This window comes from Acinonyx jubatus, chromosome C1 (genome assembly GCF_027475565.1).
Source record: "Acinonyx jubatus isolate Ajub_Pintada_27869175 chromosome C1, VMU_Ajub_asm_v1.0, whole genome shotgun sequence".
Classification (NCBI taxonomy): Eukaryota; Metazoa; Chordata; class Mammalia; order Carnivora; family Felidae; genus Acinonyx; species Acinonyx jubatus.
The window spans coordinates 15,631,155-15,658,652 of record NC_069381.1 but is presented as its reverse complement, the minus strand read 5'-3'; the positions used below and the strand labels follow the sequence as shown (position 1 = coordinate 15,658,652).

Here is a 27,498-nt window from a genome sequence, read left to right as displayed (position 1 = left end):
CGGAAGCGCTCAGGCCTGGAAGTGCCTGTATAAATCAATATTTGCTGCTGTTAATTATTAAAAACAAAGCTACACTGTGTCTGGAACACACATCTCCAGAGTTCCCGCCGGCTGCCGGGCTCCAGCCTGACGGAGGGCCAGGTCTGGAGGAAAGGAAGGTCCAGTGCCTTCCTTCCAGGAGCCCTTGCCTTGGAGATGGAGGGTGATGGGCAGCTACTGGAAGCTTCTCCAGGAAGCTGAAGAGAGATTGTGCACTGAGCTGGTGGGCAGGCCTGCCCCTGCAGGGTCCAAAGCAGCAGGTGTTGACTTGGCCACAGCTCAGGAAGCAATTGGCGCTTTCCCAGTATGTCTGGGGAAGGGGTGCTGAGGCTCCGGCCCCCCACTGCACAGTGGCGGCAGACACAATTTTAGGGTCAGCTGGAAGGGTCTGCAGAGGTGGGAAGACTGGTGGCCTTCTATTTTACAGATGGGAAACTGAAGCCCACAGAGGTGACAGGGACTCACTCAAGTCCACTCAGCAAGTTGTGGCAAGGCCAGTGCTAGAACCCTCATGTCCCAGAGTGCACTCTGTACGGTGGGGTCTTGGCAGTCCCTGTTTCCTCCCTCCCCTAGGATCAGGGGCAGTTAGGGTCCGGTGTGGGCACGGGAACCGGGGAAGGAAGGAAACCCGCCAGCCACTGTCAGGCATTAGAGGGTGAGGGGAGATGAGGAGGGAGGGGAGAGCAGCTCCAGGCCTTTCCCTGGATTCTCAGTTCTGCCTCTTCCTAGCTGTGTGAACCTGGGCATGATCTTTCACCTTTTGGAATCAGTCTTCTATTCCGTAAAATGGGGATGATACTCGCACCTCCTGGATTGTGGGGAGAGGTCATCCTCGCCAAGAGTCCAACATTAAGTAGGTGCTCAAGGAAAGCTCTCTATGAAGTAACCCTCTCTCCTCTTCCTGCCCGGCTTCACAGCCTGTCCCAAGAACCCCGTCCTTGAGGCCCCGAGGCGGATCCCCAGAGTGTGGGAAGACAAAGAAGGCGGGATAGGGGCGCGCTGAGCAGAGCCTCGGGTCTCCGTAGGGCCCCACGCGCCGAAAGCCTGCAGCGCGCCGGCGAGAGCGCGCAGGCGCAGTGTCCGGGAACCGCGAGCCGGGCCCGCACCGGGGGGGGGGGGGGGGGGGGCGGGGGCTCCTCTGTCCCCGCCCCGGATCTCAGAAGCCCCACCCCCGCGACGCCCGTACCTGGCGCCCCGCCCCCTCCGGGCCCGGCGGCCCGGCGAGCCCAGCTCAGGCAGCGCGCCGCCGGGATCCCGGAGCGGGGAGCGCGGAGCTCGGCGCTGCGGGGCCCGGGCAGGGGCGCGCGCGGGCGGGAGCCGGCCGGGCCAGCTGAAGCGCCGCCGGGGCGGGGGCCGGGCCGGGCCAGGCTCGGGATGGCGCAGCCGCGGCCCCTGGCGCCCCCCGGCCGTCCGCGGAGGGGCTCGCTGCCCGCTGGGGCGGGCTGGCAGGTGAGGACCAGAGCGAGGGCGGCCTCCCCGAGGGGGTCCGAGGAGCCGGCTCAGCCCGACTTTCCCGGAGCCGGGCAGGCTCTGCCCCAGCCAGGGCGGGTGTGCGAGGCTCCGTCATGGAGGGCGTGTTAGCTTCTGGGCTGACACCCGGCCACAGCGGCCACAGGGCGCAGCCCTGCCCTGGGGTCCCGGGCCTGGGGCTCTTTCTGCAGCTGTCCCCGGATCAGAGTGCCCGTGGTGGCACCGTGGCTCTGGGCTGAAGTGGTACTGTGCGTGCTTGAGTCCGTGTGCCTGTTAGCCTCGGGGACCACTCCACGTCCCCTGCCCCCTTTAGGAGGGGTCTGGATGTCGCGGTGTAACTTTGAGTGGTGCTCTGGGCCACTTTGCTCACAGTCTTCCATGTGTCAGGGCGTCTGCTGCGCCTGTGAGGCTGTAACTGTGGGTGTCACTTGTTGCTGTGTGTGCTCTCTGGGTGACAGTACCATGTGTCAATGTTTATGTGGCTGTGACTCCCGGTGCACTGTTCCTGGTCGCCCTGAGTGGGGAGCCCTGGGGGACATTAATGCGCCCACATCACTCTCGTGCCGGGACTGTGCTGAGCTGAGACTGTGTGACCCAGGCATAGATGCCGATGTTGCTGTTGTACAGGGTGCTAACAGGCAAATTTGTCTACCTGGACTGCAGGCGTCCATCAGCGGTTTCTGCTGTAGCTCCTATGGAATTGGCTCTTCCAAGCTCGGAGTGTTGCGTGTGGCCATAGGTGACCATAGGTCAGTGTCTCCTCTGGCCTCCCATAGTGCATTTTACAGTGTGGGTTTTGCCTCTGTGGCGGGCCTTCGAGTGTGCACCTGGGGTGTTTGTGTCTCGGGATCTTTAAGCTGTGTCTTTGTGATGGGTGGTGTGCACTCAGATGGATGTGAGGGGGCGTGTGTGAGGACCAGACCTGTACCCCCATCCTTGCTGATTGACCACTTCCACGGTGGCTGCGTGCTTTTGTTTCTTCCTGCTTCTCAAAACTCATTTAACGTTGTGGGGGTCAGGCCTGTCCTGCCTGTTACCGGGCTGCGTGACCGATAGGGGAAGGTGAGCTTGTATGTGGCAGCGGGGCTCTGTGGCCAAGTTGCTGTGGACACAGCTGCCTGTGTCTGCGAGCGCCTGCGATCGTGTCTCTCGGCGCACAGGTGCGAGAGTGGTTTTGTGGTGTTTGTGTAGCTTCGTGTTCGATTACTGGTGTGCACATTTGCACAGGGGTGGGTTTGCATCTGTGTGTGTGGCTTTGTGGTACGTGGGTCTATGTGTGTGTGCTGTTGTGTAATTTCGGACGCTGCCGTGTGTATTTGTTAGCACACGGTTCTGCGGCTCAGGATTGGTGTGCACAGATCCCCTGGGTTTGGGGGCGGGCTGTTTATGTCTGTTTGGTTTCTTTGGTACAGTGAGAGTGTGTTTAAATATTGGTGTACAAGGCTGTGCGTTCAAGCAAGAGAGAGAGAGAGAGAGAGAGAGAGAGAGAGAATGTGTTTCCTGGTGCACAACCCCATAGCACATGTATGTGAGCTTAGGCAGTGCCCCCACTGGGCAGCAGGAGCCAAAAGAGTTGAGGCCTTGGAAGTGCTGGGGGAGGGGCACTGTCCTAGAGACCCTGGGGGCTTCCCAGGCCCAACCCCCAACCCCACCAGCAGGCAAGGATGCCGCCTTCCAGGAGGCTGAAGCTGCCAAGCACAGCTGGCAGATGCCCGGATTAACCCTGTGTGTGCCGTTGGCTGGCACTGGGAGAGGCTGGCTGGAGCAGGAGGGGGGAGGGGGTGCTTGTGGACTCACACAGCTGTTGGGCCAATGGGATATCCCGGCGCTGTCTGTCCCAACAGCCCCCCGCCCAGTCCATACTGCTTACAGGGCGGGGGGGCGGGGGGGGCGGGGAGCCCTGGGCTGACTTCACTGAGCAGTTGGTCAGGGCCTGCTGGTCAGCTGCACGGAGCTCCCTTCTGCAATGCCCTTTCCACTTCCTCTTGCTGCTCAGACAGGCCCACGTGGTTAGTCAGGGTTGGGGGAACCAGGAGGGCAGAGGTGGGTGGAGACTCCTCGGGGACTTAGCAGGGTCGGCTGGGCCACCTGAGGACTGACCTGCCCTCCCCCGTCTCTGTTGCAGAGCACAGATCTGTTTGACATGATTGAGAAGATGCAGGTGAGGTTGGCTCTGTCGCCCTTTTCGGGGAGCCAAGGAGAGGGGTGGGCCGGGGTGAGGGCCCTTGCTCTAGCTCCAGTCCTGCAGCCTCTCTGAGGACAGGCCGGGAGCCCCAGGCAGACTGTGCTGGCAGGAGATGGCGGCGGTGAGTTTCCTGAGCCCTCAGTCTGGGGGTCAGAGTAGAGGATGGGGACCGGCAGTGCTAACTCCCTGTCTGACCCAAGGCCCAGGCCCCACTTGTGTCTCCCCTTCTCCCATTCCTATGGAGGTCCCCAGCAGGGCTGGGCTCGGTGCCTCATCCCCCCCATCCCCCCCCCCCACACATCCGCACACACATCTCCCGCACACACCCACACGCACACACACCCACACATCCACAGACACATTTCCCATCCCCCTGAGAGGCGTCACAGGCTCTACAGGACCCCCATGTAGAATGGGAGAAGGGACAGATACCAGGCACAGGGTGACCAGAAGCTGTGCCACAGGCAGGGGGAGGTGCCCCACACCCTCGGCCTGACCCCTGCCCACTTTCCATGCCCAGCCCTGGTCTTCCCAAGCCTCTTTCTGGTGCATGGGTACATGTTGGGAGGTGGGCGGGGGTGGGGGTGGGGCAACTTGAACAAACCTCAGGAGCTTCCCCCCCATGTCAGTTCACCATCCAAACCCTCTCTTCTGCCCCTTCCTGTTTCTCTGCCTATTGTAGTTTTTCTGTCTCCGCCTCTCGCCTCCTCTGTCTCTCTCTCTCTCTCTCTGTCCTTTTCTCCTTCTCTCTCTTAAAAACAAAAATCTGTGTAAGTAAATTTAAAAAACACACATCTGTGTACATGCAATGGCCTCTGCCCCATACTCACACACTAGTGTGTGCCCCCAACCCTGTCACCACCCCTGCCCCCAGCCCCAGTGGCACACACTCCTGCACAGAGCCCCCAGCCCTCCCTGCAGAGGCCTGAGTAACAGAGCCGGCCAACACCCTGCCCTGGGAGTACCCCCACACAGCCCTGGCTTCCCCCTTCACAGGAAGAGGTATGAACCTCCCATGGGAGCGCTGGCAACAGGCATGGGGGGGCGGTGTAACGGGACGTGTTACCTTCTCTTTGCAGGGAAGCAGGATGGATGAACAACGATGCTCCTTCCCACCACCCCTCAAAGTAGGTTGGAACCGTGGCCCCACCCTACCCTTCTGTGGCCGTCTGCCTGTGCTGTTTCCCGAACAGTCTCTCCAAAGGCCTTGGGACCTGGAGGGGTTGGGGAGACTCTCTCGCCAATCGTGATCAGCAGTTACAGGAAGACTCAAACCCAGGACCCAGGAGGCTTCTGCCTGGGAAGGCAGATGGGGAGGGGAGGAGAGGAGGAGATGGGAGGAGTGGCCTGGTTGCCCCCCAGCCTGCTGCCAGGAGACTGAGAGGAGGGGGGGGATGGAAGGAGATGCAGGGAGGCTCTTGTTTAGACTCAGAATTTTCTTGGGGTGGGAGTTGCACATCCCCTCCAGATAGGCATGTGGTTCTATGCTGGATTTGGGACCTCAGCAATCCAAGAAGACTGGTGGCTGGCCTGGGAGGGAACAGGGGGACGCCCAGGGCTTCAAGGTGAGGGTTGAGGAGGGGGCTTGTGAGCATATGCCTGTTTCGTTGTTCAGAGCAGGGTTCTCAAAGTGTGGTCCTTGAACCAGCAGCAACAGCATTACCTGGAAGCTTATTACAATGTAAATTCTTGGGCCCCACCTAGACCCTGGGAAACGGGATGGGGCACAGCAGTGCGTGTTTAAGGAGCCCTCAAGGGCCATTCTGATGCACTGAGAATCACTGGTCCCTGGGTTTCTTCTGGGGAGGCGGTGAGCCTCCTTTTCCCCAGGCAGAGAGACACCCAGGGGAGACTGCCAGCACTCACTGAGCTAAGCTTGCTCAGCCCCTGCCTCATGGGGTCACCCCTGGGAAGCCCTGGGGAGATGACACAGCCCCATCCACACTCCCAGCCCAGGTGGCTGGCTGAGCAATGGAGCATTCTGGGAGACTGGAAGTAAGTAAAGGGTGAGGGTCCCACCCCAGCTGGGTCTCTGGCCTGCTTGTGTTTTGTAGACAGAGGAGGACTACATTCCCTATCCGAGCGTCCATGAGGTAACTGGCTGGACCCCCTGAGCCCGTCCTCACCCTGAGTCTGGACTCTCAGGTCCTCCTCCCTGCCAGGAGCCTGACCATAGATCTTGCCATGGGCTCTGGGGCCTCAGTTTACTGGCCCAAGTCTTTAGAGTCCATGTGAACCCTTAGGCCTTTAATCCCGACGTTTCAGCCTCTTGGCCAAGGTCATTCTCCCAGCTCTACCTTCCCGAACCAAGTCCCCATTCTTGGAGACTGGAACAGGGGGTTCCATGTGGCCTGGGTCTGTGCCTGCAGTAGGAGGGAAAGGGCTGGAGCAAGTACGCTGGGGGGGTGGATGCAAGCCCTGGGGTCCACGTGGGCTCTGGGTTGTTCCCTAGCTCTCCTAAGCCGTGGCAGAAGTGACCCTGGGTCTGAGTTGGGGGGTGTCCCGGGGCCTGGTAGGGTGCAGTGTGGGTGGCTCTCAGCTGAGTCCTCCGTCAGGTCCTGGGGCGAGAAGGACCTTTCCCCCTCATCCTGCTGCCCCAGTTCGGGGGCTACTGGATTGAAGGCACCAACCACGAAATCACCAGCATCCCGGAGACAGAGCCGCTGCAGTCACCCACGACCAAGGTGAAGCTCGAGTGCAACCCCACAGCCCGCATCTACCGGAAGCACTTTCTTGGCAAGGTGGGTGGCCCGCTGGTGTTGGGGGCTGGGCCCGGGAGGGAGCCAAACCCAAGGGCTGGGGCTGGGTGGTAGTCCTGAGTCCCACGTCCCGGAACATTTGTGGTGGATTCACGCTTTCATTCAACAAACATTATGGCATAGTGGTTAACATCAGAGACTACCGCGGCACGATCCTGGCTCTGTCACTTGCTACGTGGGACAATGGGCAAGTCACTTACCCTCCCCGTGCCTCTGTTTCCTCATCCATAAACACGGAGAGGGTGATGACACCCACCTCAGGGGGATGCTGCACAGCTTTAATGAGAACGATGCTTGTAAGGTATTTAGAATGGGGTCCAACATAGAGTGAGTGCTCAGTCAAGGTTAGAAAATAATGAGCACCAGCTGTGTGCCAGCCGTGTTCTAGGCACCAGGAGTGCAGCAGCAAACCAAACAGACCCGGGCCCTGCCCTCAGGTAGCGTGAGGTCAGGGCTGGGAGACTAGTGTAGTGTCATGGCCTGACCTGGCTTGGCACAAACTCCTGCCCCGTCTCCAGCCCCAGAGCAGGGATCCTGCCCAGTAACAACTGGTCAGAGTGTCACCCAGCAGTGCTCCAGGCAGAAGTTACCGGGTGAGATTGTGGTAGCTGGAGGGGAGGTCCCATGCTGGGATCTAGTGCGTGCCAGGCCCCATGCCAGCTGCTGTACCTCTGTCCATCTCCAGCCCAGCTGGTGGAGTGGGGTGTGGGTTCTGGAGTCTCATGGCCTGCGTGTGTATCTTGGCTCTTCCATTTATTGATGGTGTGACCTTGGGCAAGTCGTTTGACCTTCCTGAGCCCGTTTCCTCATCTGTAAAAATGAGGATAACAAAAGTACATGTGAAGTATAGAGAACCATGCCGGGCACATAGTAAGTACTTAACGTTAGCTATTACTACATTTTCATAGTTACTCTGTGAGATCAGGATTGCTCTCGTTTTTACAGAAGAGGAAACTGAGGCTCATAGAGGTGAAGTTCTTGGCCAAGGTCACACAATTACTGAGCCAGGAATTGGACCTACCTCCAGCTGACCTTCCCTTAAGACATGCCGGGAGGGTTTATGCTCTTGGCTCAGAGGACTCGAGGACTTCAGCGCAGCCCTCTTTGCCAAGGATCTGCCACTCCCTCTCTGCAGATGGTGCCAAGCATTTGGGGGTTTCCGCCACTCTGTCCCCAGGCAGGGCTGAGGGGGACTCTTGGCTCCAGGCCCACTCAGACTGTCCCCGAGAGCTGCGGATTTGTGGGGCACATCCCCTGCCCCTGCCTCCTTCTCTTCCTGCCCTCCGAGCACAGGTGTTCACGTTTCAACAGAACTGACTTCCAGGATGACTCCTAGGGTGTGGCTGGGAGCCAGCCCCACTGCCAGGGCCAGGGCCAGCAGGGGGAGCCCAGGGCCGGGCTGAGGTGGAATATCTTGGCACTCCTGGCCTGCCCTTGATTTGAGGACTTCCCCCTCTGGAGGTGCCAGCCCCGGGCTCCTCTCTGGGGGTACCGTTCCTGCCACAGCTTCCCCTCGGGCCTTCTGCAAGATTTCTTCCCAACCCTGTAGCTTCTCCAGGTGAGGCAGGAGGGTGGGAACCTGTCCGGTGAGCCGCCCAGTGTGTTCATGAGATGTTTCACTTCCTGTTTCTCACGAGCCCTGGCTTCAGGGGCCAGAGAGCCACAAATTGAGCAATCAATCAGAGTATTTTTATTGAGCACCTACTGTGTGCCCAGCCCCGAGAAGGGCAGGAGCTGGGAGACAGAGAGGCAGGTACAAATGTGGTCCTGACTTTGATGAGGACCCCGACAGCCAAAGTAACTAACCTTCACCGAACGCCTACTCTATGCTAGACTGTTTATCTCTTGCAGCCCCTGCCACCATCCCACGAGGTAGTTGGCCTCCCGTTTTACAGAACGGGAAACTGAGGCACAGAGAGGTGAGGTGACCTTCTCAGGCTCCCCAGCTGGCAGGTGGCAGAGGTAGGATTTGAAGGCAGATCCGTCTGATGCAGAGTCTGCCATTAGCCATGACACCAGCTGCTGGGTGAAAGCCCCCCATCTGGGAGCGAGCTGGCTCTCTGGCCTGGTTTCTGGAGGCCCCAAGCTCAGCTCTGCCCTCTGTCCGCCCCCCCTCCTCCCACCACAGGAGCATTTCAATTACTACTCACTGGACACTGCCCTGGGCCACCTTGTTTTCTCACTCAAGTACGAGGTCATCGGGGACCAGGAGCACCTGCGGTTGCTGCTCAGGTGAGGGTGGGGTGAGGGGCCCTGCGACAGCAGCAGGGGCTGAGGTCTTGTCATCTAAGAGCCCACTCTTCTAACCAAGGCCCAGGGAGGGCAGGGAATTGCCTGAGGCTGCTCAGCAAGTTAGCACCCCAACCAGGCCTGGCCCCATCGTCACCTCTGGTCCTCCCTGGAGTGTGTCCCCTCTGCCCCTATTGTGTGTGGAGGGCCTTCCATCTCTCCTTCCCACTGCCTCGCCCCTCAGCGCGGGCTTTCTCCTCCCAGGACCAAGTGCCGGACACACCATGATGTCATCCCCATCTCCTGCCTCACTGAGTTCCCCAATGTGGTCCAGATGGCAAAGGTGAGGCGTCTTTGGGCACCCTAGGTGGGCACATAGCTGGCACGCTGTCATCTGTAGCCCCACATCCCAGCCCTGTGTGCTGCAGCCCTGTCTCCAAGGTCCCACCTCTCACGTGTCCCATGACGTTGGCATGCTGCCATGTGTTCTGGGCTCCTGTCCCCTGTCCGATGCTTTTGGGTCACTTTAGAGCACCTTTGGATACAGGAGACCCCATTCTGAGCAACAGCGAGCCCCTAGTCCTGCTGCAAACTCCCTTGTTCCCTCTCCTTTCTGCTGCTGTCCTCTCCAGCCCGCGCGGCCGGTGGCCAGGGAGGCCCTGAGGCCCCAGCCTCAGCTTCTCCCTTCTCTCTTCCTGCAGCTGGTGTGTGAAGATGTGAATGTGGATCGATTCTACCCTGTGCTCTACCCCAAGGTATGGCTGCATCTGGGCCCTGCTCACTGGGGTGGGTAGGGAACGAGGGAACTGGGCGTTTATTGGGCACCTGTCGTGTACCGGGTGTCTCCCGTAAGTCCTCTCAGTTAACCCTCACAACAATGCTGCAAAGTCACCAGTCTGCAGAAGAGGAAGCAGAGGCTCAGAACTGTTCTGTGTCTTATCCAGCGATGCACAGTGGATAAAGGAGGCCTGCCTTCAAACTTGGTATTGTCCGCCTTGGAGGCCGGCCTTACTCTCAATGCCATTTGGGGACCCTCCCAAGGCAGTCAGTGTTCCTGAGCCAGGGGACTCCACTGGCCTTGCCTTCTGACCCAAGGGGAAAAGGGGAGGGGGAATAATAACACAGGCACCTCTGTAAATGCTGCCCCGTAGACAGCAGCCACGCTCCCAGCTCTTGTGCTGGGTTTGAGGTGCTATGACCATGTGGGGAAGGGATGGTGGCTTGTCTTCAGTGAGTCAGGGGTGCTTCCCGGAAAAGGTGGCCCCGAAAGGCATGTAAGCCCTTGTGGCTCTGACTGAATTCTGGAGTGAGGAGAGGGGTGGTGGGGTCCAGGAGAGGTCCCCCAAAGGAAGGGGCCTCAGAAATCAGACGTTACCTCTTGGGTACAAAAGAGGAAACTGAGGCCCAACGTGAGGGAAGGGGCTACTTCTCAAGGCTCCACTCAAGTTGGTGAGACTTGGCTCATTCTAGAATGACGCTGTGGGTTTACAGAGGAGCCAAGGAACAAGTTAGATGTTACAGAGTGGATGGAATAGGGCAGGGGGCCTGTGGGCAACACTCAGGAGCAGTGAGCTTATGCTTTGGACATGAGTTCAAGTCCCAGTGCTGCCACTTGTCAGCAGTTGACCTTAGGCAAGTTACAAGTTACTTAAGCTCTCTGAACCTTGGTTTCTTCCTTTGGGAAATGGGGACAGCAGCATTGTCTCCCTCGTGGGCTTGTCCTAAAGACTGAATGAGATGACACAGGTAAACTTCGCGGCACAGTGCTTGGCACAAAGAGCAACAAATGGCAACTTAAAAAAGCGGCCTATTTCACCCATCACCCTCTCCCCCCAGGCTTCCCGCCTCATCGTCACCTTTGATGAGCATGTTATCAGCAATAACTTCAAGTTTGGAGTCATTTATCAGAAGCTGGGGCAGGTGCGCTCACCTTCTCCTCCCTGCCCTCCGACCCGCCTGGCTGTGGATGTGTTGCCACTGGGAGCACCTGCCCAGGGACTCCGTTTCCCAGGACCTGGGGGTGGGGTGCGAGAGGCTCCCAGCCTTCTCTGGGTGCAGGTGGGGGGAGGGACAGCAGCTGCTTAGCAGCGCTAGCTCGGTGACCTCAGTTCCCCATGTGTCCCCAGACCTCCGAGGAAGAGCTCTTCAGCACCAATGAGGAGAGCCCTGCCTTCGTGGAGTTTCTTGAATTTCTCGGCCAGAAGGTCAAACTGCAGGACTTTAAAGGGTGAGCGTTAGGCGGGACAAGCATCGATTAATTGGACCCGTGCCCTCGGGCAGGGAGGGAGCCCCTGTCCTGGCCCCACAGAGGCCTGGCTGGGGCTGGAGACTGAGCCATGGCCTGGGGGGGGCCGGGGCAGGTTCCGAGGAGGCCTGGACGTGACCCACGGGCAGACGGGGACCGAGTCTGTGTACTGCAACTTCCGCAACAAGGAGATCATGTTTCACGTGTCCACCAAGCTGCCCTACACAGAAGGGGACGCCCAGCAGGTAGCCTGGGCACCCCCCCCCCCACCTGCTTCCCACCTGTCCTCCTGTCCCTCGCATCTACCTGTCTGTTCAGTGTTCACCACACCAGGTTCAGGGGGCCCTGGGATATAGAGATGGAAATGATCCATTCTCCCAACTCGTGGGCTCTAGCTGGGGCAGGGTGACAAGCTGCTACAGTGTTGGGAAAGCCTCAGTTTCCACATCCATGAGATGGGGATGATAATGGCACCTACCTCATAGGTGAGCATAAGACGGGATGCATCTAGAGTGGCTAGAACAGTCTCTGGTACATATCAAGAGCTCCATAAATGTGAATTAGTATTTTTACGGGGGGAAGGGGCATTGTGGGGTGACATGGGGGCACTTAAACGTGGCAGAGGTGGGAGTCAAGAAAAGCTTTCCAGATAAAGTGATTTTTAGCCTGCAAAGTTGCTGGGAGAAGGAGGGGGAATGTTCCAGGTGGAGAAAATGGCTTCCACCTTCTTCAGAGGCCTGGAGGCAAGGAAGTGTGGGGCATATTCTGGGAGCTGAACTCCTGTCCTAGGCTGCCTGCAGGGCTGTCTACCTTCCTCCGTGCCCCCACCCCAGGGGGATAAAAGGGTAATGTGAGAAAAATGGAAATACTTGTTTTTAGTGTCTTTTGATTTTCTTCTAAGAAGATCCTCCGTTCATCTCAGCAACATGAGTGTATACCGAGCGGAACCCGTTTGCTCATGAGAGGCCATGTGTGGGGCATTTAGGAGAAGGGCTGGGAGGTAGAGCCTGGGGACCAGGAGCCCTGAGTTTGTTCGAGTCCTCTGACTCACCGCAGGGCCTCGCAAGTCACTGCTCTCTTGGCCTCAGTTTCCTCATCTGTCTCGGGATTCCAAGCAAACTAAAATAATTTTGAAACAAGTTTTTCACGACCTTGTGTTGAGGGGAAGCAAATTCTTAGACGTGCCCTTCTGCCTACCCCAAGCCCTCCCACACTCCTGCGGGCACCCTCCCCTGTGCCCAGGGAGCCCCTCTCCGGCCAGCTTGTGAAGGCCTGTGGCCCTGTGCTCAGTTGCAGCGGAAGCGGCACATCGGGAACGACATTGTCGCTGTAGTCTTCCAGGATGAGAACACACCCTTTGTGCCTGACATGATCGCATCCAACTTCCTGCATGCCTATGTGGTGGTGCAGGCCGAGGGCGGGGGGCCCGATGGCCCGCTCTACAAGGTGGGTGATCGTGGAGCTTCCCAGGGCTCTCAGCCACAGCCCCTCCCTGAGTCACTCTGAGACCTCTCTGAGCCTCAGTCTTCCCACCTGTAAATAGGGGGACTGTCCAGAGGGCTCTGAGCACCCCCCTTGCTCTGTTGATGGGGGATTCCCATCCCACCCTCCCTGCTCCCCCAATTTTCCCGCCTCAAAGGAGCTGGTTGCCCTGCTCTACCCTTTAGCCTCCTAGGCCTTCCCTATCCTCTGTGACCTCTGAGAGCCTCCACCCTTTCTCACCATTCAAATTCAGGACCAAGGGTGGAGGAGCTGAAATCCTGGGGTTCACTCACCCAGTCTGCAGTCACTGAACCTTCCCCAGCAGGGGGCAGGCCAGGGATGAATTAGGGGTCTCTGGCTGGGGTGGGGACTCCACAGAGACTGCTGCTCTCCCTTCCAGGTCTCTGTCACCGCTAGAGACGACGTGCCCTTCTTTGGGCCCCCCCTCCCGGACCCTGCTGTGTTCAGGAAGGTGAGGGGCAGCCCCCAGCCCCAGTCATGGACAGAGTAGGACAAAATGGGTGGGGGCCGAAGGAGGGGTGCACAGTCTGCTGTAAGAGGTCCTGAGGCCCCACTGTGTGCCAGGGCAGCTGGGCTCCCCTAACCCTGTCACCGGGGACTGGCTTCTCATTCACACGGATGGATACACACTGTGATCTTTATTTATAAAGTCAGGGAACAATCTGCATCATTATTTTAGATTTCTCATAGAGGCTCTGTGGCCCTTCCTAACTTGTATTATCTTTTTGACAATTACAGTCTTCTTCCTTCTAAAATGTTTGGGAAGGGGGCAACACATTTCTCTCATCTCTCAGAAGCCACACCTCGAGCCTTGGCTTCAGGCCCCTCACTTCTCCCCCAGACTGAGGCAGTGGGAGACCCCAGCCAGCCCCTTGCATCTGTGAGGTCTGCTCTTCCAAGGGGTGGGCAACCATGAAGGGCCTAGGGGGCCCTCACAGGTACCTGGGCTGGGGGGCTGAGGCCAAGGAGGCCCCCTTCTGAGAGAGATGAGGATGGTCCCAGGGCCCCAGCAGGGTGCGGCTCAGGAGCTCCAGCCCCTTGTCTCTGTGTTCACCTGAGCCCTTTCTCTCCTCTCCACGCTCGGGGGCTCCCAGGGGCCTGAGTTCCAGGAGTTTTTGCTGACAAAGCTGATCAATGCTGAATATGCCTGCTACAAGGCAGAGAAGTTTGCCAAACTGGAGGTGAGGATGGGCTGTTGGGCTGAACCCCTGCCTGCAACCTGGCATTTCAGCCCTGCCCCTGGGGAGGGAAATGCCAGGTTCAGACTTTGGCCTCTGGGAGAGCTGTCTGGGGTGGGGTGGATTTAGGGGCAGCAGGGCTGTGGTCCAGGGAGAGGAATTAGGGCATTTCTAGGGGTATGTGAGGAATGTCCCAGGAGGTGCTCGCAGGTGGGCAGGCTGGCACAGAGCACACCATGAGGGAAGGGGCAGACCGTGGGTTGGGACATGAGCAGCCTTGAGCGCTGCTGGAGCTGCGAGGTGGGGGTCCCAGGGAAGCCAGCATGGGCTCCTGGGGCCCGGGGCCCAGGCCCACTCCCTGCTGACTCAGAGAAGGTGGTCAGGATTCGAATTGTAGAACCAAGGGCCAATCACTGGGGTCTCTCCTGATGGCCTCGACCTGGCCCACAGGAGCGGACACGGGCTGCCCTCCTGGAGACGCTCTATGAGGAACTGCACATCCACAGCCAGTCCATGATGGGCCTGGGCGGTGACGAGGACAAGATGGAGAATGGCGGCGGGGGCGGCGGATTCTTCGAGTCTTTTAAGGTGAAGGGCCAGGGTCTACCTGGGGCAGAGAAACTGGGACCTGGCTGGGGTGGAGTCGGGGGTGGGACTATGGACGAGGCTTGGAGGGGCGGCTAGAGGCGGCTCGCATTGGGGGTGGAGTCGGGTGGGGGCGGAGCTCTGGGTGGAGTCTGGGGGTGGGGTTGTTAGACGTGAGAAGAGCTAGGAGCTAGGTGGCAAGTACCTGGGCGTGGAGTCTGGGTGACAGCGAGAGTCTAGGTGACAGCGAGCCTCAGGACGGACCTAGGCTTTAGGGTGGGGCTCTGACTTGGGAGGAGTTAATGGTTGGAGGCGGGGCCTAGGCTTGGGGGTGGAGTCTACCTGGGAGTTCCGCGAAGGTTTGAGCCCTCTGAGCGGCAACCAAGTGCCTCTGGTGCCTCTCGTGGTGGCTACCAGGTCAGCAGGCAGAGAAGGGAGGAGGAGGTCTCCGTCCTCACTGAGGGAGAGAAACAGAAGTCTGAGATGCCATTTGTGAACTGAGTGGCTGTAGGAGAGGAACCTGGCCTGTATGACCTTAGGCCTGTGTGACCTACCATGGCTGTCTCCGCATTATCTTAGAGTTAAGAGTACAGACGGCCTGGGTTCACTTACCAGCTTGAGCATCCTCTGAGCCTCAGTTTCTTTCGTTTCTTTTTTTTCAAGTTGTATTTGTTTAAGTAGTCTCTGCACTCAACATGGGGCTCAAACCCACCACCCTGAGATCGAGTCGCATGCTCTTCCGGCTGAGCCAGCCAGGCACCCCTGAGCCTCAGTTTCTCTATCCACTGGGTAGAGCAATGGCCGTTTACTTCATACAACTGTTGAGAATTATTTGTAAAGCAGCTAGATTAGTGCAACGTAAGTTCAAAAGCCAACCTACCTCAGCAACTGCTGTCCAAAGTGAGAGAGGAGGAGGGAGTGTCTCTTTCCCCCGTAGGGCCTGGACGCCCCCAAGCTGCAGGTCCCCAGGCTGTGGCTCCTTTGCCACCTTCTCCGCTCCCAGGAGGGGGGCTGCCCATCCTCTGGGTGCCCAGCCAGGCTGGTTGGGCCTCACTGTCACCCCAGGGCAGACAACAAAGCTGGAGACGCGGGTTTGCCTAAGGGGATTGGCCCAGCTGCCCGGGCCTGCCCTGGACTTAGGCAAACAGACTTTCTTTGAGAAAGGGGCCTGAGGAGAGCCCTGCCTGTGCCCACCAGAGACCAGGAATGGGTGGGGTGAACATGGGTCTGGGGGCTCTTGAGGGAGGGCTCCAGTGGTCTCAAATCTAGTAGGTGCCGGATTAGGTCAAAGAATTTCTTAGAGGCCGTAGAGCCCACAGTGAAGGGCATATGATTTGGCATCTGGGTTCCAGGCTCATCTCATTTGTAAAATGGGCATGATAATAATGCCCACCTGGTAGGGTGCATTGAGTGAGAAAATGAGAATAAAGTACCTGGCCCCATAGGAAATGTTCAGTGTAGATTGGCTGAAAAAAGCAAGGAAGAAAAGGAGAGAAGGAGGAAAGAAAAGCAAGGAGAGGAAGCCCTAAAGGACCCTAAAAGCAAGAAACTGAGGTTTCTGGAGGGCTCTCTGCGTGCTCTGGCTCATGCCCCAGCATCTTCTGCAGTCCTTACAGCAGCCACATGAGAGTCCCGGGAGGCTCAGAGAGGTGAAGTGGCTTGCCCAACAACCCCCAGCAGGCTGGTGGCAGAGCTGAGGCCCAAACTGCCCTTAGGCACCATGTGGACTCACCTCTCCTGGGGCCTCACAGGCAGGGACTTCCGGGGGTCCCCTGGAGTGGCATTGGTGGGGAGGGGCCAGACGCCTGGGCTCCTGGGTTTCTGTGGGGGGGTGGGACCTCATGAAGTCTGTGCCGCCTCCACTCCCACCCCACCTTCTCAGCGGGTCATCCGGAGCCGCAGCCAGTCCATGGATGCCATGGGACTAAGCAACAAGAAACCCAACACCGTGTCTACCAGCCACAGCGGGAGCTTTGCCCCCAACAACCCTGACCTGGCCAAGGCAGCTGGAATAGTGAGTGCCACCCCCAGTAGCCCTCCGCTCTCCCCGACCTCCGAGGCCTGGCCCCGCCTCCTCCCATTGCCCTGGCATTTGAGTGCCCAGCCTGGGTTCTAGACTCAGTCTAGCCACCGCTCTCCATGGGGGTCCAATGTCCGGGCCATGACACTGGGGTGCACAGAGCCTGCAGCCCCCTTCCCTCCTCCTGGCCCCTTATTCAGGTGGCTTTCTGTGGGTCAGCTCTGGGGCTCTCTCTATCTGACACTCTTTATCGAGCACCTACTGTCTATCATGTGCTGGGAATCGGGCTGCTTTGTGGGCACCTAATGTCAAGCCTTGAGTTGCCGGGAGCATCTACTGTGTGTCAGGACCTGGATTTCTGTGTGAGCACCTGCTGTGTGCCTGGCTCTGAGATGCTGGTGGGTGCCTCCTGTGTGTTGGGACTTGGGCTGCTATGTGAGCACCTACTGTGTCAGGACCTGGGTTGCCGTGTGGACGTGTCCTGTGTGAGCATCTACTGTGGGCCCGCCCTGAGTTTCCATGAGCACCTACTGTGTGTCAGGTCCCGGGCTGCTGTGCGGGCATCGACTCTGTAAGTATCTACTGTATGCCCAGCCCTGGGTTATTCTGTGAGAACCCAGCGTATGTCAGGAGATGAACTCCTGACTGAGCACACAATATGTGCCAAGCCCTGGATATCAGTGAATCTGCGCTCTGTGCCAGGAAGTGAGCTGTGTGGTGTGAGCATTTATTCTGTGAGCATCTATTTCTGTGTCCCTGGCCCTAGACTGCTGTGTCAGCACCTACTGTGTGTCAGGGCCTCTGTGGTTGTGGCTCCCTATTGTGTGTCAGGAACTGGGCTTCTGTGTGAGCACCTGCTGTGTGATTACTTCCTGTCTGCCAGCCTCTGTGGGATTCTGCTGCTAACACTGAGCGGGGGTGCTGGGCGCACGGGGTGGGTGAGGCCTTCGGCTGTGGGCTCATCGGCTTTCCGCCGCCTAGTGGCCACCCCTGGCATTGCACATGCAACTCTGCTCCTCCTTGTCCGTCCATCTTTCTTCCACTGATCTGTCCGTCCTTACTTCTGTCCTTTATCGCTGTATGCTGCATGCCAAGCCCTGTGCTCAGTGCTGTAAGGCCGTGTCACATGGCAGGAGATTCCCCACCCCCCAACCCCCCAGCCACCCCTGCCCCATGGTCTGGCCCGGCCCGGGGAACAAGGCGGGACCTCTGCCGTCCTGCAGTCACCAAGCCCACTGTCACTGGAGAAGCGGGCCCACCCCCTCCCTTCCCGCCGAGTGGCCTAGCCTCCTGTGGGTGCTGTAGAAGGGGCCCCGGGGCCGGGCCAGGCCAGCAGCACCCACCATGGCAGTAACCAGACCCATTTCTGTTTTTGTTTTTTGTACAACTCTCTTCTCTCCTGCTGTTTCCTTTTCCTTCTACCGTCTGCATTTTCCCTGGTTTCCCTTCTCTTTCTTTCCCTCCTGCTCCCCCCACTGACACCTTCGTCCTCCTCCTCTTCTTCCTCTTTCCCCACACTTTTCTCTCCCTGCTTCCTCCTTTCTGCCTCCCCGTTCTTTCCATCTCTGTCTCTCGGTCTGTCTTTCACTCTGTGACCTCTGTGTGTTCCCCCACATGTCCCTACCTGTGTCTCTGTCTATTGGCCAATCTTTCCCCCGTCCGCTGTGCCGCCCCTTCCTGGCCGTGTCCCTCTCTGTCAACCCCATCTCAATCTCTCTCTGTCTTTCTCCATGTCTGTCTGTCTGTCTCTCTCTGCCCCCGCCCTCTGCTGCTTGCCAGTCATTGCTTATTCCTGGGAAAAGCGCGAGTAGATTCGGACGCCGGGGCAGTGCCATAGGCATAGGAACGGTGGAAGAGGTTGTCGTCCGCGGGGCCGCCGGCTCTGGAGGCTGCCTGCACGTGCTGTTCTCTGCTCGCTCTCAGGACGGAGGCCATATTGGGGACGTTGCCCCCCCCTTCCCCCGGGCTGGGCCCGGGGGTGTGCAGGATGGGGTGCCGGCAGCTCTGATGGCACTCAGCACCTGCTTTGGGGCCTGGTACCTGTGTCAGAGCCAGCGCCCCCCACCAGGGGCTTCTGGCCCTGCCCTGGCCCTGGGGACCCTCACCCAGTCCCTGCCAGAATCTGGTGCCCAAAGACCCTATGCCCAGCCGCACGTCCCCCAATATCGCCAGTTCTGCATGGACCTCCATCCCTCTCCTCTGCCCTGATTCCCCCTCCGCACCATGAACTGGCCTAGGGTTTCCTGCCCCTCCGTGCCTCCCTGGGGCCCGCCTTCCCGCCTCCCCAGAGAAGCTGGGGCATGCTTCTGGTGCCTGGGGCATCCCCCCCTCGTGTGGTTAGAAACTGGGGGAGGGAAGGTATCTTGCAACTGCTGGGCCCGAATCTCCCCCAGCCAGTTTGGAGATTCCGAGGTGGGGCAGGGGTTTATGTTGCTACATCCACTGTCTCCCCGCTGCCCTGAGGCTTCAGGTCCCATGATACCCCTGAGGGGCCGAGAGCCGGTAGCCATTCTGAGGACTCGGCCTGGGATGTGGTTCCAGGCGCTGCCCTGCTATGTGATCTCGAGCGCCCTCGCCCTCACCAGGCCTGCTTCCCTCTCTGTTAACTTGAAGGGCTGTCTCTGGAGATGGGCATTCCTCTCATTCTTTCTTGTTCACTGCCTCTGCTTCAGGGCCTGGGGCAGCAGGGCCCCAAGTGGTATGTGGGGGACAGTGGCTCTCCCAGGGCAGGTGGGCACTGAGTTGGGCCCTTTCCCTGCAGTCACTGATCGTCCCTGGGAAGAGCCCCACGAGGAAGAAGTCGGGCCCGTTTGGCTCTCGCCGCAGCAGCGCCATCGGGATCGAGAATATACAGGAAGTGCAGGAGAAAAGGTGGGTGGGATGGGTCCCCTGTCACCCCCAGCCCCTTCCCTGACCCCCGTGCTGTGGCAAAGGTACGCAGGCAGGAGGGAGTGCCCACTCTTCTGCTCCCTGTCCCTTTCTGGGGACAGTCAGGTGCCTGCTGTGTGTCAGGCCCCAGGGCCAGCTCGTCACCTAACGTGAGATGCCTTCATCGGTTCAGCGGTTCTGGTGGCTCCCCAGGGGGTCACACCTTGCATGTCAAGATGCTGTAGGGGAGAGGGCTCGGGAGTTGCCTGCCCAGGTCACGCAACCCGGGAGAGGCAGAGCCGGGATTTACGGCCTGGTCTGTGGGGGTCTGCGGATGCGTCTGTGCGGGCAGGGTGCAGGCAGCACGCCATACGAGCAGCGGAACAGCCCCTGGGAAGCGGAGGATAGTTCCTGAATGTGAGTCCTGTCTCTACCACACTGGGGCTGTGTGACCCTGGAAAAGTCACCGTACCTCTCTGAGCCCCACTGTCCCAATCTGGAAAATGAGGACAAGCACATGAGCAACAACCGGGGGCTGCGGCAGAGGTATGGTGTAGAGCGCATGAAGCAGGGCAGGTGCGCTGAGCCCCCCAGAGCGGAGGTGGTGCCGTCCTCACGGCCACGAGAGCCCAGAATCCTGTGAACCCTGGATTTAAGCCTTGGCTTTGCCATGTCCTAGCTGTGCGTCCCTGGACGGATTCCTTCCCATCTCTGGACTCCAGTTTCCTTATCCGTACCAGGGATAAGGAGGGTGCTGTCTTACGTGGGCACTCCATCACTGCCTGTTCCTCTCGCCGGCCGGGCCAGCCAGGGAGCTGCAGGGACTGCTCTGGGGTTGGCCCCTGAGGATCTAGGGTGCGGGGACGAGGCAGGAGGCGCCCGTGACCTTCTCTCACCACCTGGGCCTCGTTCTACCCTTGGTGCCAGGCCTGGTGCTGAATCCCCCCGCTGCCCCCGTGTGCCCCGCAGGGAGAGTCCCCCCGCCGGCCAGAAGACCCCAGACAGCGGGCACGTCTCACAAGAGCCCAAGTCGGAGAACTCATCCACTCAGAGCTCCCCAGAGATGCCCACGACCAAGAACAGGTTGGGGTTTGGGGCACGCCGAGCCAGGGGGCTCGGATTCACCCTTTCCAGTCCCTGCGTGGGCCTGGGGCTGCCTGGGAGCATTGGTGCTGCCACACCAGGGCGTCAGGGGGTCCTGGGTACTCTGGCAGGCCCTCCGTTGACACGTACCTATACCCACTGAGAGCTTCATTCGTGCCGGGCCCCATGCCAGGCTCCAGGTCCAGCAGTGAGCTGGGCACACACAACCCCTGCCTCGTGGAGCTGACAGTCCAGAGTAGCATGACCTGATGAACTATTTCTAGACGGTGCCACAAGAGAACAACAAAGCTGGGGGTGCAGTGGGGAATGATCAGGTGGGCGGGGGGTAGGTGGTGCTCAGGGAAGACATCCAGATATGGGGGAGGCTTAAATTGAGAGCTCATTGAAGAGCCAGCCCTGCTAGGACTGGCATGGCAGAAGGAAGAGAAGCACAGCAAGCACAAAGGCCCTGAGGCGTGCTTGAAGGATTGAAAGAAGGGTGGTATGGTTGGAGCTCAGTGAGCGAGGAGCTGGGCCCCGGCAGACATTGTGCGGGGTGATGTCGGAGATGAGGTCAGCAAGGTGGGCAGGGGCTAGATCCAGGCTTTGGAAGCCATATTGAGAACTTTGCGCTTTACTCTAAGTGGGGCCAGGAAAGAGCCTTTGGGATTTTAGTTAAGAGGAGTGAGACTTTCGAACCTGACTGTGGGTACGATGTGAAGAGGTGGGGTGGGGAAGAACGGACGCAGGAGGGGCCACCCCTCCCTTCAACGCTGTGGCTCTAGAGAACTGTGCTCTGCTGAAGAGGCAGGCAGGTAAACAGAGAAGCAGGAATGGATGGCAGGGACAGGGAGAGACAGGGCTCGCACACCCAGAGTGAGGAGGTCTATTCCCACCTTGAGAGGAGGAATCAGGGAGGAGACGCTTCAAAACCTTGGCTGAGGTTTGAAAGATGAATTTGCTTTTTGGGACTGGAGGGAAGGAGTGAGACTCCAGGCGGGAGACACAAAGTCCTGGGCCTGGAGCAAAACTGAGAGGGTTGAGAGTAGAGTGTGGCGTTGGAAGGCCTGGGTCCAAGCCCCTTTCTCCCACCTATGGCTGGGTGACCTTGGGCTGGGCACCCACCCTCTCTGAACGGTGTTTCCTCAGTGTTTCCTCATCTGCAGAGCGGGTCTCATAATGATAGCAATGAGACCACTCGGGCAAAGGCACTTGAAACAGTGCCTGGCCCAGTCAAGCATGCACTAGACCATAGTTTTATTGTTAATAGTTACTATTATTACTGAATACCAAGCCAGGGAAATTAGACTGTATCTGGGACAACGGGGAGCCACGAGAGGGCTTTGTACAGGGGAGGGGCATGCTCAGATCCATGAATTAGGAAGGACAGTGGTGGTGGGGAGCCTCAGAGGCCTAGGCAGCCGTCATGGGGGGCACAGAGGTACTTGGCTGGCTGCAGGCTGGGCCTCCCGGGGCAGGGAACCGGGGTCTGGCTCAGGAGGAGCCCAGAGCAGACGTGGGCTCACGGGGTGCTGTCTGGCAGAGCGGAGACGGCAGCCCAGAGAGCCGAAGTGCTGAAGGACTTCTCCCGCTCCTCGTCCAGTGCCAGCAGCTTCGCCAGCGTGGTGGAGGAGACCGAGGGTGTGGACGCGGATGACACAGGCCTGGTGAGAGGCCCAGGGAACGTTGGCGCTCTACAGTGGCCCGGAGGGGGGGCTCTTTGGTCCCCGTAGATGCTGCAGGCAGAAACATGAGCTTGGGTGTGACTGAGATGAGATCAGGGGACCCAGTCCAAAGGAGCAATGCAGACTAACCCTCCCTTACTGTAAAGCCTTCCATGGCTCCCCAGTGTTGCCCACAGAGCACCCAATCTCTGAGACCGTTGAAGATCTGGTCCCTCCCTACCCCTGCATCTCTCACCACTTCGGCCGATCTGCGCTCCTTTGCAGTCCCTCCAACATACCAGGCTTACCCCACCTCTGGACCTTTGCACTTGCCATTTCCTCTGTCTGGAAGACTCTGCCTGCCTCCTCTTTCCCTCTCTGTCCGACTGACTCCTACTCATCCTTCTTGACTCAGCCTCACATCACCTCTGAAAGCTGCCTAGTCCCAGGGTAGGTTAGGAACCACCCCCCGCCCCCCCGTTTAATGTTCTCGCAGGCCCCCCTGGGGCTTTGCCCCTAGCACCCTTGTGTCATTCTTCATTCATCAAACCTTTAGCGGCCACGTGTTCCTTGCCAGGCCCGGTTCCAGGTGCTGCAGGTGCAGCAGGGAACAGGGCAGACCGCGGCCCTGCCCGATGGGGCTCAGACTCTAGGATTGTAATAGTTCTTCACAGTCTGTCTTGCCTCCTAGACCTCAGTGTCTGAGGGCGGGAACCAGGCCTGGTTTCTCTCAGTGGTTTGGCCCAGGAGAACATCAGTGAATGTTTGCTGAATGAACGCGTGGGGGTGTGTGGTGTAACGGCTGGGACTGTGCCTGTTCCTACTCTGTCCTCTGGGTCTCCCCGGGGCAGACGTTGCTGGGCCCCCATCCTCTTTGCAGGGGCACAAGGGTGAGGGTGTGTGGGTTGCAGCAGGCAGAGGACGCTGGGAGAGGGGAGGGAAGCAAAGCCAGTGCCACGGACAAGGGCTAACCTCCCTTTTCCTCCCATCCCCAGGAGAGCGTCTCGTCCTCAGGGACGCCCCACAAGCGGGACTCCTTCATCTATAGCACGTGGCTGGAGGATAGTGTCAGCACCACGAGTGGGGGCAGCTCCCCAGGTACCAGGCCGCAGACAGCTTCCCCTGCCAAGGCATTCTTGTGGCAGGAGAGGGACAGGGATAGGCACAGAGGGTCGAGACGACTTCTCATGCCCCCGGTGGTGGGTGTGTGACGGGACTTCCCCTGACATAGGGGACAGTGGGTGGGTCATTATCTGGCCTAAGACGGTTGAGGGCTCATGGCTTCTGGAAGGGTCTCGGAGGATGACAGAGGCGTGGGTAAAGACGGGAGTTAAGGGTGGGGCAGGGTCGCGGAGCACCAGTGCCTACCGCCCATCCATGCGTCCATCTCCTTGGTGCCTCCCCGCGGCCAGTGAGGTGGCTCCCTCCTGCCCCCCTCCCCAGGACCCTCCCGGTCACCCCATCCCGACGCCAGCAAGTCGGGGGACCCTGCGTGTCCCGAGATCAAGATCCAGCTGGAGGCATCTGAGCAGCACACGCCCCAGCTGGTATGTGCAGCTGCCAGAGGGCTGGCCAGGGCGGATGTGACCAGCCTAGAGGCTGCCTTGTGGGGACACTCACCCAGGAGGGGGTTAGCTGTTGGGGGAAGGGGACAGGTGTCCCAGGGGACCAGGGGTGGGTGCTGGACCACGAGGTCCCCCTGAGGCCAGGAGGGGTTGGGCTCATCTGGCCTGGGCACAACCAGTGTCTTCTGCTTGCCTGTGTCTCCTGCCCCATGTCTTCACCTATCCTGTCGCCTGCCTCGCTGCCACTCTGTCTGTGCAGGGCTGTTAGCCAGGCTCCAGCTCTGAAGGTGGAACTGAGCAGGTCAGACCCAGTCCTCAGCTCTTGTTTGGGGGGAGAGGGTGGGAGTGGGTGGGAGTGGGGAGGAGGGGGGTGACTCCTCCTGTTCCTCTGTCACTTCCTTGGGCTGAGAGCTGTGTACCTGGATTCGAATCCTCTGCTGCTTAAATGCCGGGTGACTTGGGCAGGTCATCGGCCCCTCCCCGGAACTCAGTTTCCTTTTCTGTGCAGCCGGGCTAATAAATGCTGCCGCACCTCTGCCCACGAGTCAGCAGGAGGATTTGGTGGGAGCCTGCAAGGGACTAGGTGGTTGCCGGGAGGGAGGGGCCTGGAGGGTCCCCAGTGGGATGGAAAGACCCAGAGCCTGGATCTGGGGCAGGCCCTTCCCTCTCCCGTCTCCCCGCATCGTGGTGTGTTCCTCTCTCTTAACCCTGCAGGTGAGGCCGCAGAAGCACAAGGTGAAGACGCAGTGTCAACTCCAGGTGGATAGGACCTCTGCCCCCACGGCCAGCACCAGCCTGTGGGCTGTCCCCTGCCCCCGCCTTGGCCACCTGTCTGGACTGTCTCTGCGGGGCGGAGCCATCCGGACCCAGGAGGGGGAAGCTGCTGGCATCATCCCCACCCCCCAGGCTGGGACAGGCAGTGGTCAGTTGAAGCAGAACTCCAGGCCTGGCTTGCCCCCGCTCCGGGCCCTTTGTCACACCCGGGTGCATCTCCGGACCCCTGGGGGAGCAGGACGGGAGGGCAGGATTGAGATATCTTGGTGTACACAGAGCCCGTTGCAGAGGCGGTGGGATGTGAAACGTGGTGGGATGGGCACTGGGCTGGGAGTCCCGAGTCCTGGCTTCCAGTGTGGGTTCTGCTGTGTGACTTTGGGCAAGTCAGTCTCCTTCTCTGGGCGCCTCTGCTACAGTGGACAAGATTATTTCAGAGGTCAGTGATGACTGTGATTCCATGCACCTGCCCCAGAATGGGGGATTGTCCTCCCAGGGGCCCCCATTGCCCTCCCTTGCTTCTTGGGCTCCCTGGGACCCCAGGTGGGCTGAGGGGCAGGGAGCTGGCTCTGCCTGTTGCCCCTCCTGGACCCTCAAGCTCTACCACAGATCTGCCGATGCCCTGGCCACTGCCTCCACGTGACAGACAAGTGACCCCCTTAGGGGGGAGGGAGACCTCCCTGGCTTCTCAGCCAGCACCCAGCTTAACCCCTGCCATCCCATGCTCTGGGCACTCCAGGTCGCGGGGTCTCACTGGCCTAGAGTTATGGGCCTCGCCTTTGTGACCCCTCCACCCAACTCCCACGGAGGGGCAGCCAGGCACAGCTGCTGTGAGTCCACATCCTTGTGTGTGTCTGTCCACACTTTTTAGGCACCACGCCAAAGGCCAGCCTTCCGGCCCCAACACCCATTTTGGAAGCCCCCGTGGCTGTGTGTATGTCGGTAACAGTTGTACAAAATAAATTCTATTTATCGCTATTGTACCCCGAGTTGGGCCTGGCTTTGTGTGAACCCTGCCCCGCCCGACTCCGGACAGATCTCAGTGGTGCTGAGGCACCAGCCTGCCTGTCCCCTGCACCCTACCCTTCAGAGCTGCTAAGCTCTGGGGGCACCTCCACGGTCAAACCACGGGTGCTGTGACCACCAGGCGTGCTTCCTTTCCACCGTGCTGCCCTCCCCTCCACCCTGTTCCCCTTCTCCAAGGCGGGGGAGGGAGGGGTGGAGAATACAGCTCTGAAGTCAGGCAGACCTAGGTTTGAGTCCCCGGACCATCTCTTACTAGCTGGGTGGCCTTGAGAAACTTGAGCCTCAGTTTCCACTTCTGTGAAATGGGAGCAGTAGTACCTCTCCCAAGGGTTTGTGATGAGGGTTCGCTGGGCCGGGGTATATCAAATACCTGGCACAGCGTCTGGTTCACAGTGGGTGTTCAGAGACCAGCTTCCCTCTCTCCTTTCTCTTGCTCAGTGAAGTCCAAGAATTTCCTCAATGTGGCCACCAGGGGGCGCCAAGGGATCGCTTACCAGGACTGATGGGGGCAGGGGTGGGGGCTCAGCCGCGCAGGGCAGTTACAATCAAAGGTACTGAGTGACACGGGGTTGGGGGCGGGGGGGGGGGGGGGCGCATGTGCACAAGGCGGGGCCCAGGCTGGGTGAGGGAGACATGGAAGACTCCGCAGCAGTGGTGACCGAGCATCCTGGAAAGGCTTAGGAAGGTGTCCCTAGGGCAGGAAACTGCAGGTGCAGAGGTATGGAGGAGAGTGTCTGGAACTGGGAAGGTAGCAAACAGTTCTGAGTGATGGGAAGGGGACAGGGTAGAGATGAAGCCAGGGGCCACATGGCCTTGAATGCCAGGTCAAGGGGTCTGTGCTGAGGGCAGCGGGGAGCCATGGAGGATATGAAACTGGGAGGGATTGTCATAGCAGTTGGGAACTGCTGGTGTAGACCAGCTGGGCAGTGTCAGGCAGGGAGGGGAGGATCAAGGTGGCAGATGTTGGGGACAGAGGGCAGGAGGACAGTGGACAGGCCTGGAAGGACGGGGGTAGGGTGGGGCGTGAACATCTGGGTGAAGGACCTGATGGGATGTGGGGCTGAGTGGGGAGTCCAGCCTGGGTACTGGGTGAGGGGGGCCCCCTCTGAGGTTGGAGTGCAGGAGCAAGGGCAGCCTGGATGGCCACGTACCCTGGCCTCCGTGACAGTTTTGCAGCCCCCCATCCCCTGCCACCAGCCCCCACGCCCTCCCCAGGACGGCGGTAAGTGCACCCACTGCCATGGTCTTCCTGCCAGGGCCCTTCTGTGGCACTAGGATGTCTGGGGCCACCCGGGGGCTGTGACTCACACCCGATGCCTAACCGCACCCACCTGGTTTGGCTCTAGGCTGCCCTGGGCTCTGTGGGTCCCCTACTGGCCCCAGCCCTTCCCTGCACAACCGCACCCCAGTTCTCCAGCCATCGCACCCCCTCCCATTCTCCATCTCTGGTGGGGTCTCCTCCCATCCCACCGCCGAAGGGCCGGCAGCCACAGTTCAGCACCAAGGTCAGGAGCTTGGCTCTGAGTTCCTTTATCTCCTCTCCGTGTGAGTTGGGGCACGTGATTTTGGCTCTGTGGGCCTCAGTTTCCTCAACTGTACAGTGGGAACGCTAAACCCTGACGTGAAGATTCAAAAGTGCACCCTGGCACGTGATAGGCTCTGAGAAATAGTGTGCGTGTTGGGAGTGGGAGCCGTGATTAGCCATGAATGGGAACCAGACCTACAGCCCACATCAGAGGATGTGGGGTCGGCTTTCTGTGTGGACGATGGAGTAATCGGTGTCGGGCCTGACACGGGCGTCCGGACACGAGGCTTTGGGAACATACGATTGCAGGTTGCTTCCTTGAGCCTTCCAGAGCCTTTTATAAAAGAGTCTGGGCACCCCTGCTCATGGCCCTTACTCCCTCGTGCAGCTCCGACCCACAGCAGGGCTAGAGCACTGGGGGCTGTCGTGGCAGAAGCAGACCTTGCCTTTGCCCCCCTGTCTGCCCGGTCTGTGCCGGCCCCCCATCTGTGGCAAGGGCAGGCCTCTGGGCTGGCTTTCAGGCTGGGCCCCAACCCACACCCACCTCTCCAGGCTCCAAGATGGGGCCAGGGGAGGCTGAGGAGGAATCCGGCCTCTGGGATCAAAGTGTCCAACGCTGTTTCTCTTGTGCCTGCGCCAGTTCCGTGCTCACTCTGGGCTCCGAGGTGGGGAGGGCGAGCCAGGACACTGACCCGAGGCTGGAATTAGGGCTTGGGTGGGGGGCACCGGGCTCCGGGAAGCACTGGACTCTACTTAGAAATAGCTCTGGTGGTGGAAATGGCA

General features: G+C 59.5%; 1 protein-coding gene across 15 annotated transcripts in view; it reads left to right on the top strand.

Annotated features, from left to right (window-relative positions):
- Positions 1–25,147, top strand: part of RAP1GAP (RAP1 GTPase activating protein) — a 65,689-nt gene extending 40,542 nt beyond the window's left edge. For 5 of the 15 annotated variants that reach the window (XM_053208560.1, XM_053208543.1, XM_053208540.1 and 2 more), the window contains 22 exons: positions 3,635–3,670; positions 4,774–4,821; positions 5,749–5,787; positions 6,250–6,435; positions 8,582–8,685; positions 8,947–9,025; positions 9,384–9,437; positions 10,519–10,602; positions 10,809–10,909; positions 11,043–11,172; positions 12,218–12,373; positions 12,810–12,881; positions 13,525–13,611; positions 14,059–14,196; positions 16,076–16,207; positions 17,993–18,070; positions 18,975–19,084; positions 20,051–20,164; positions 21,708–21,831; positions 22,824–22,926; positions 23,272–23,375; positions 24,108–25,147. In XM_053208560.1, coding sequence (XP_053064535.1) covers positions 3,653–3,670; positions 4,774–4,821; positions 5,749–5,787; positions 6,250–6,435; positions 8,582–8,685; positions 8,947–9,025; positions 9,384–9,437; positions 10,519–10,602; positions 10,809–10,909; positions 11,043–11,172; positions 12,218–12,373; positions 12,810–12,881; positions 13,525–13,611; positions 14,059–14,196; positions 16,076–16,207; positions 17,993–18,070; positions 18,975–19,084; positions 20,051–20,164; positions 21,708–21,831; positions 22,824–22,926; positions 23,272–23,375; positions 24,108–24,611 — 2,565 coding nt within the window. In that variant the 5' untranslated portion in view covers positions 3,635–3,652 and the 3' untranslated portion in view covers positions 24,612–25,147. Of the gene's footprint in view, positions 1–1,241; positions 1,489–3,634; positions 3,671–4,773; positions 4,822–5,748; positions 5,788–6,249; positions 6,436–8,581; positions 8,686–8,946; positions 9,026–9,383; positions 9,438–10,518; positions 10,603–10,808; positions 10,910–11,042; positions 11,173–12,217; positions 12,374–12,809; positions 12,882–13,524; positions 13,612–14,058; positions 14,197–16,075; positions 16,208–17,992; positions 18,071–18,974; positions 19,085–20,050; positions 20,165–21,707; positions 21,832–22,823; positions 22,927–23,240; positions 23,376–23,652; positions 23,695–24,107 lie in introns of those variants that run through there. The other 10 variants (XR_008292802.1, XM_053208555.1, XM_053208528.1 and 7 more) reach the window with 10 other exon arrangements.
- The last annotated feature ends 2,351 nt before the right edge of the window (positions 25,148–27,498 follow it).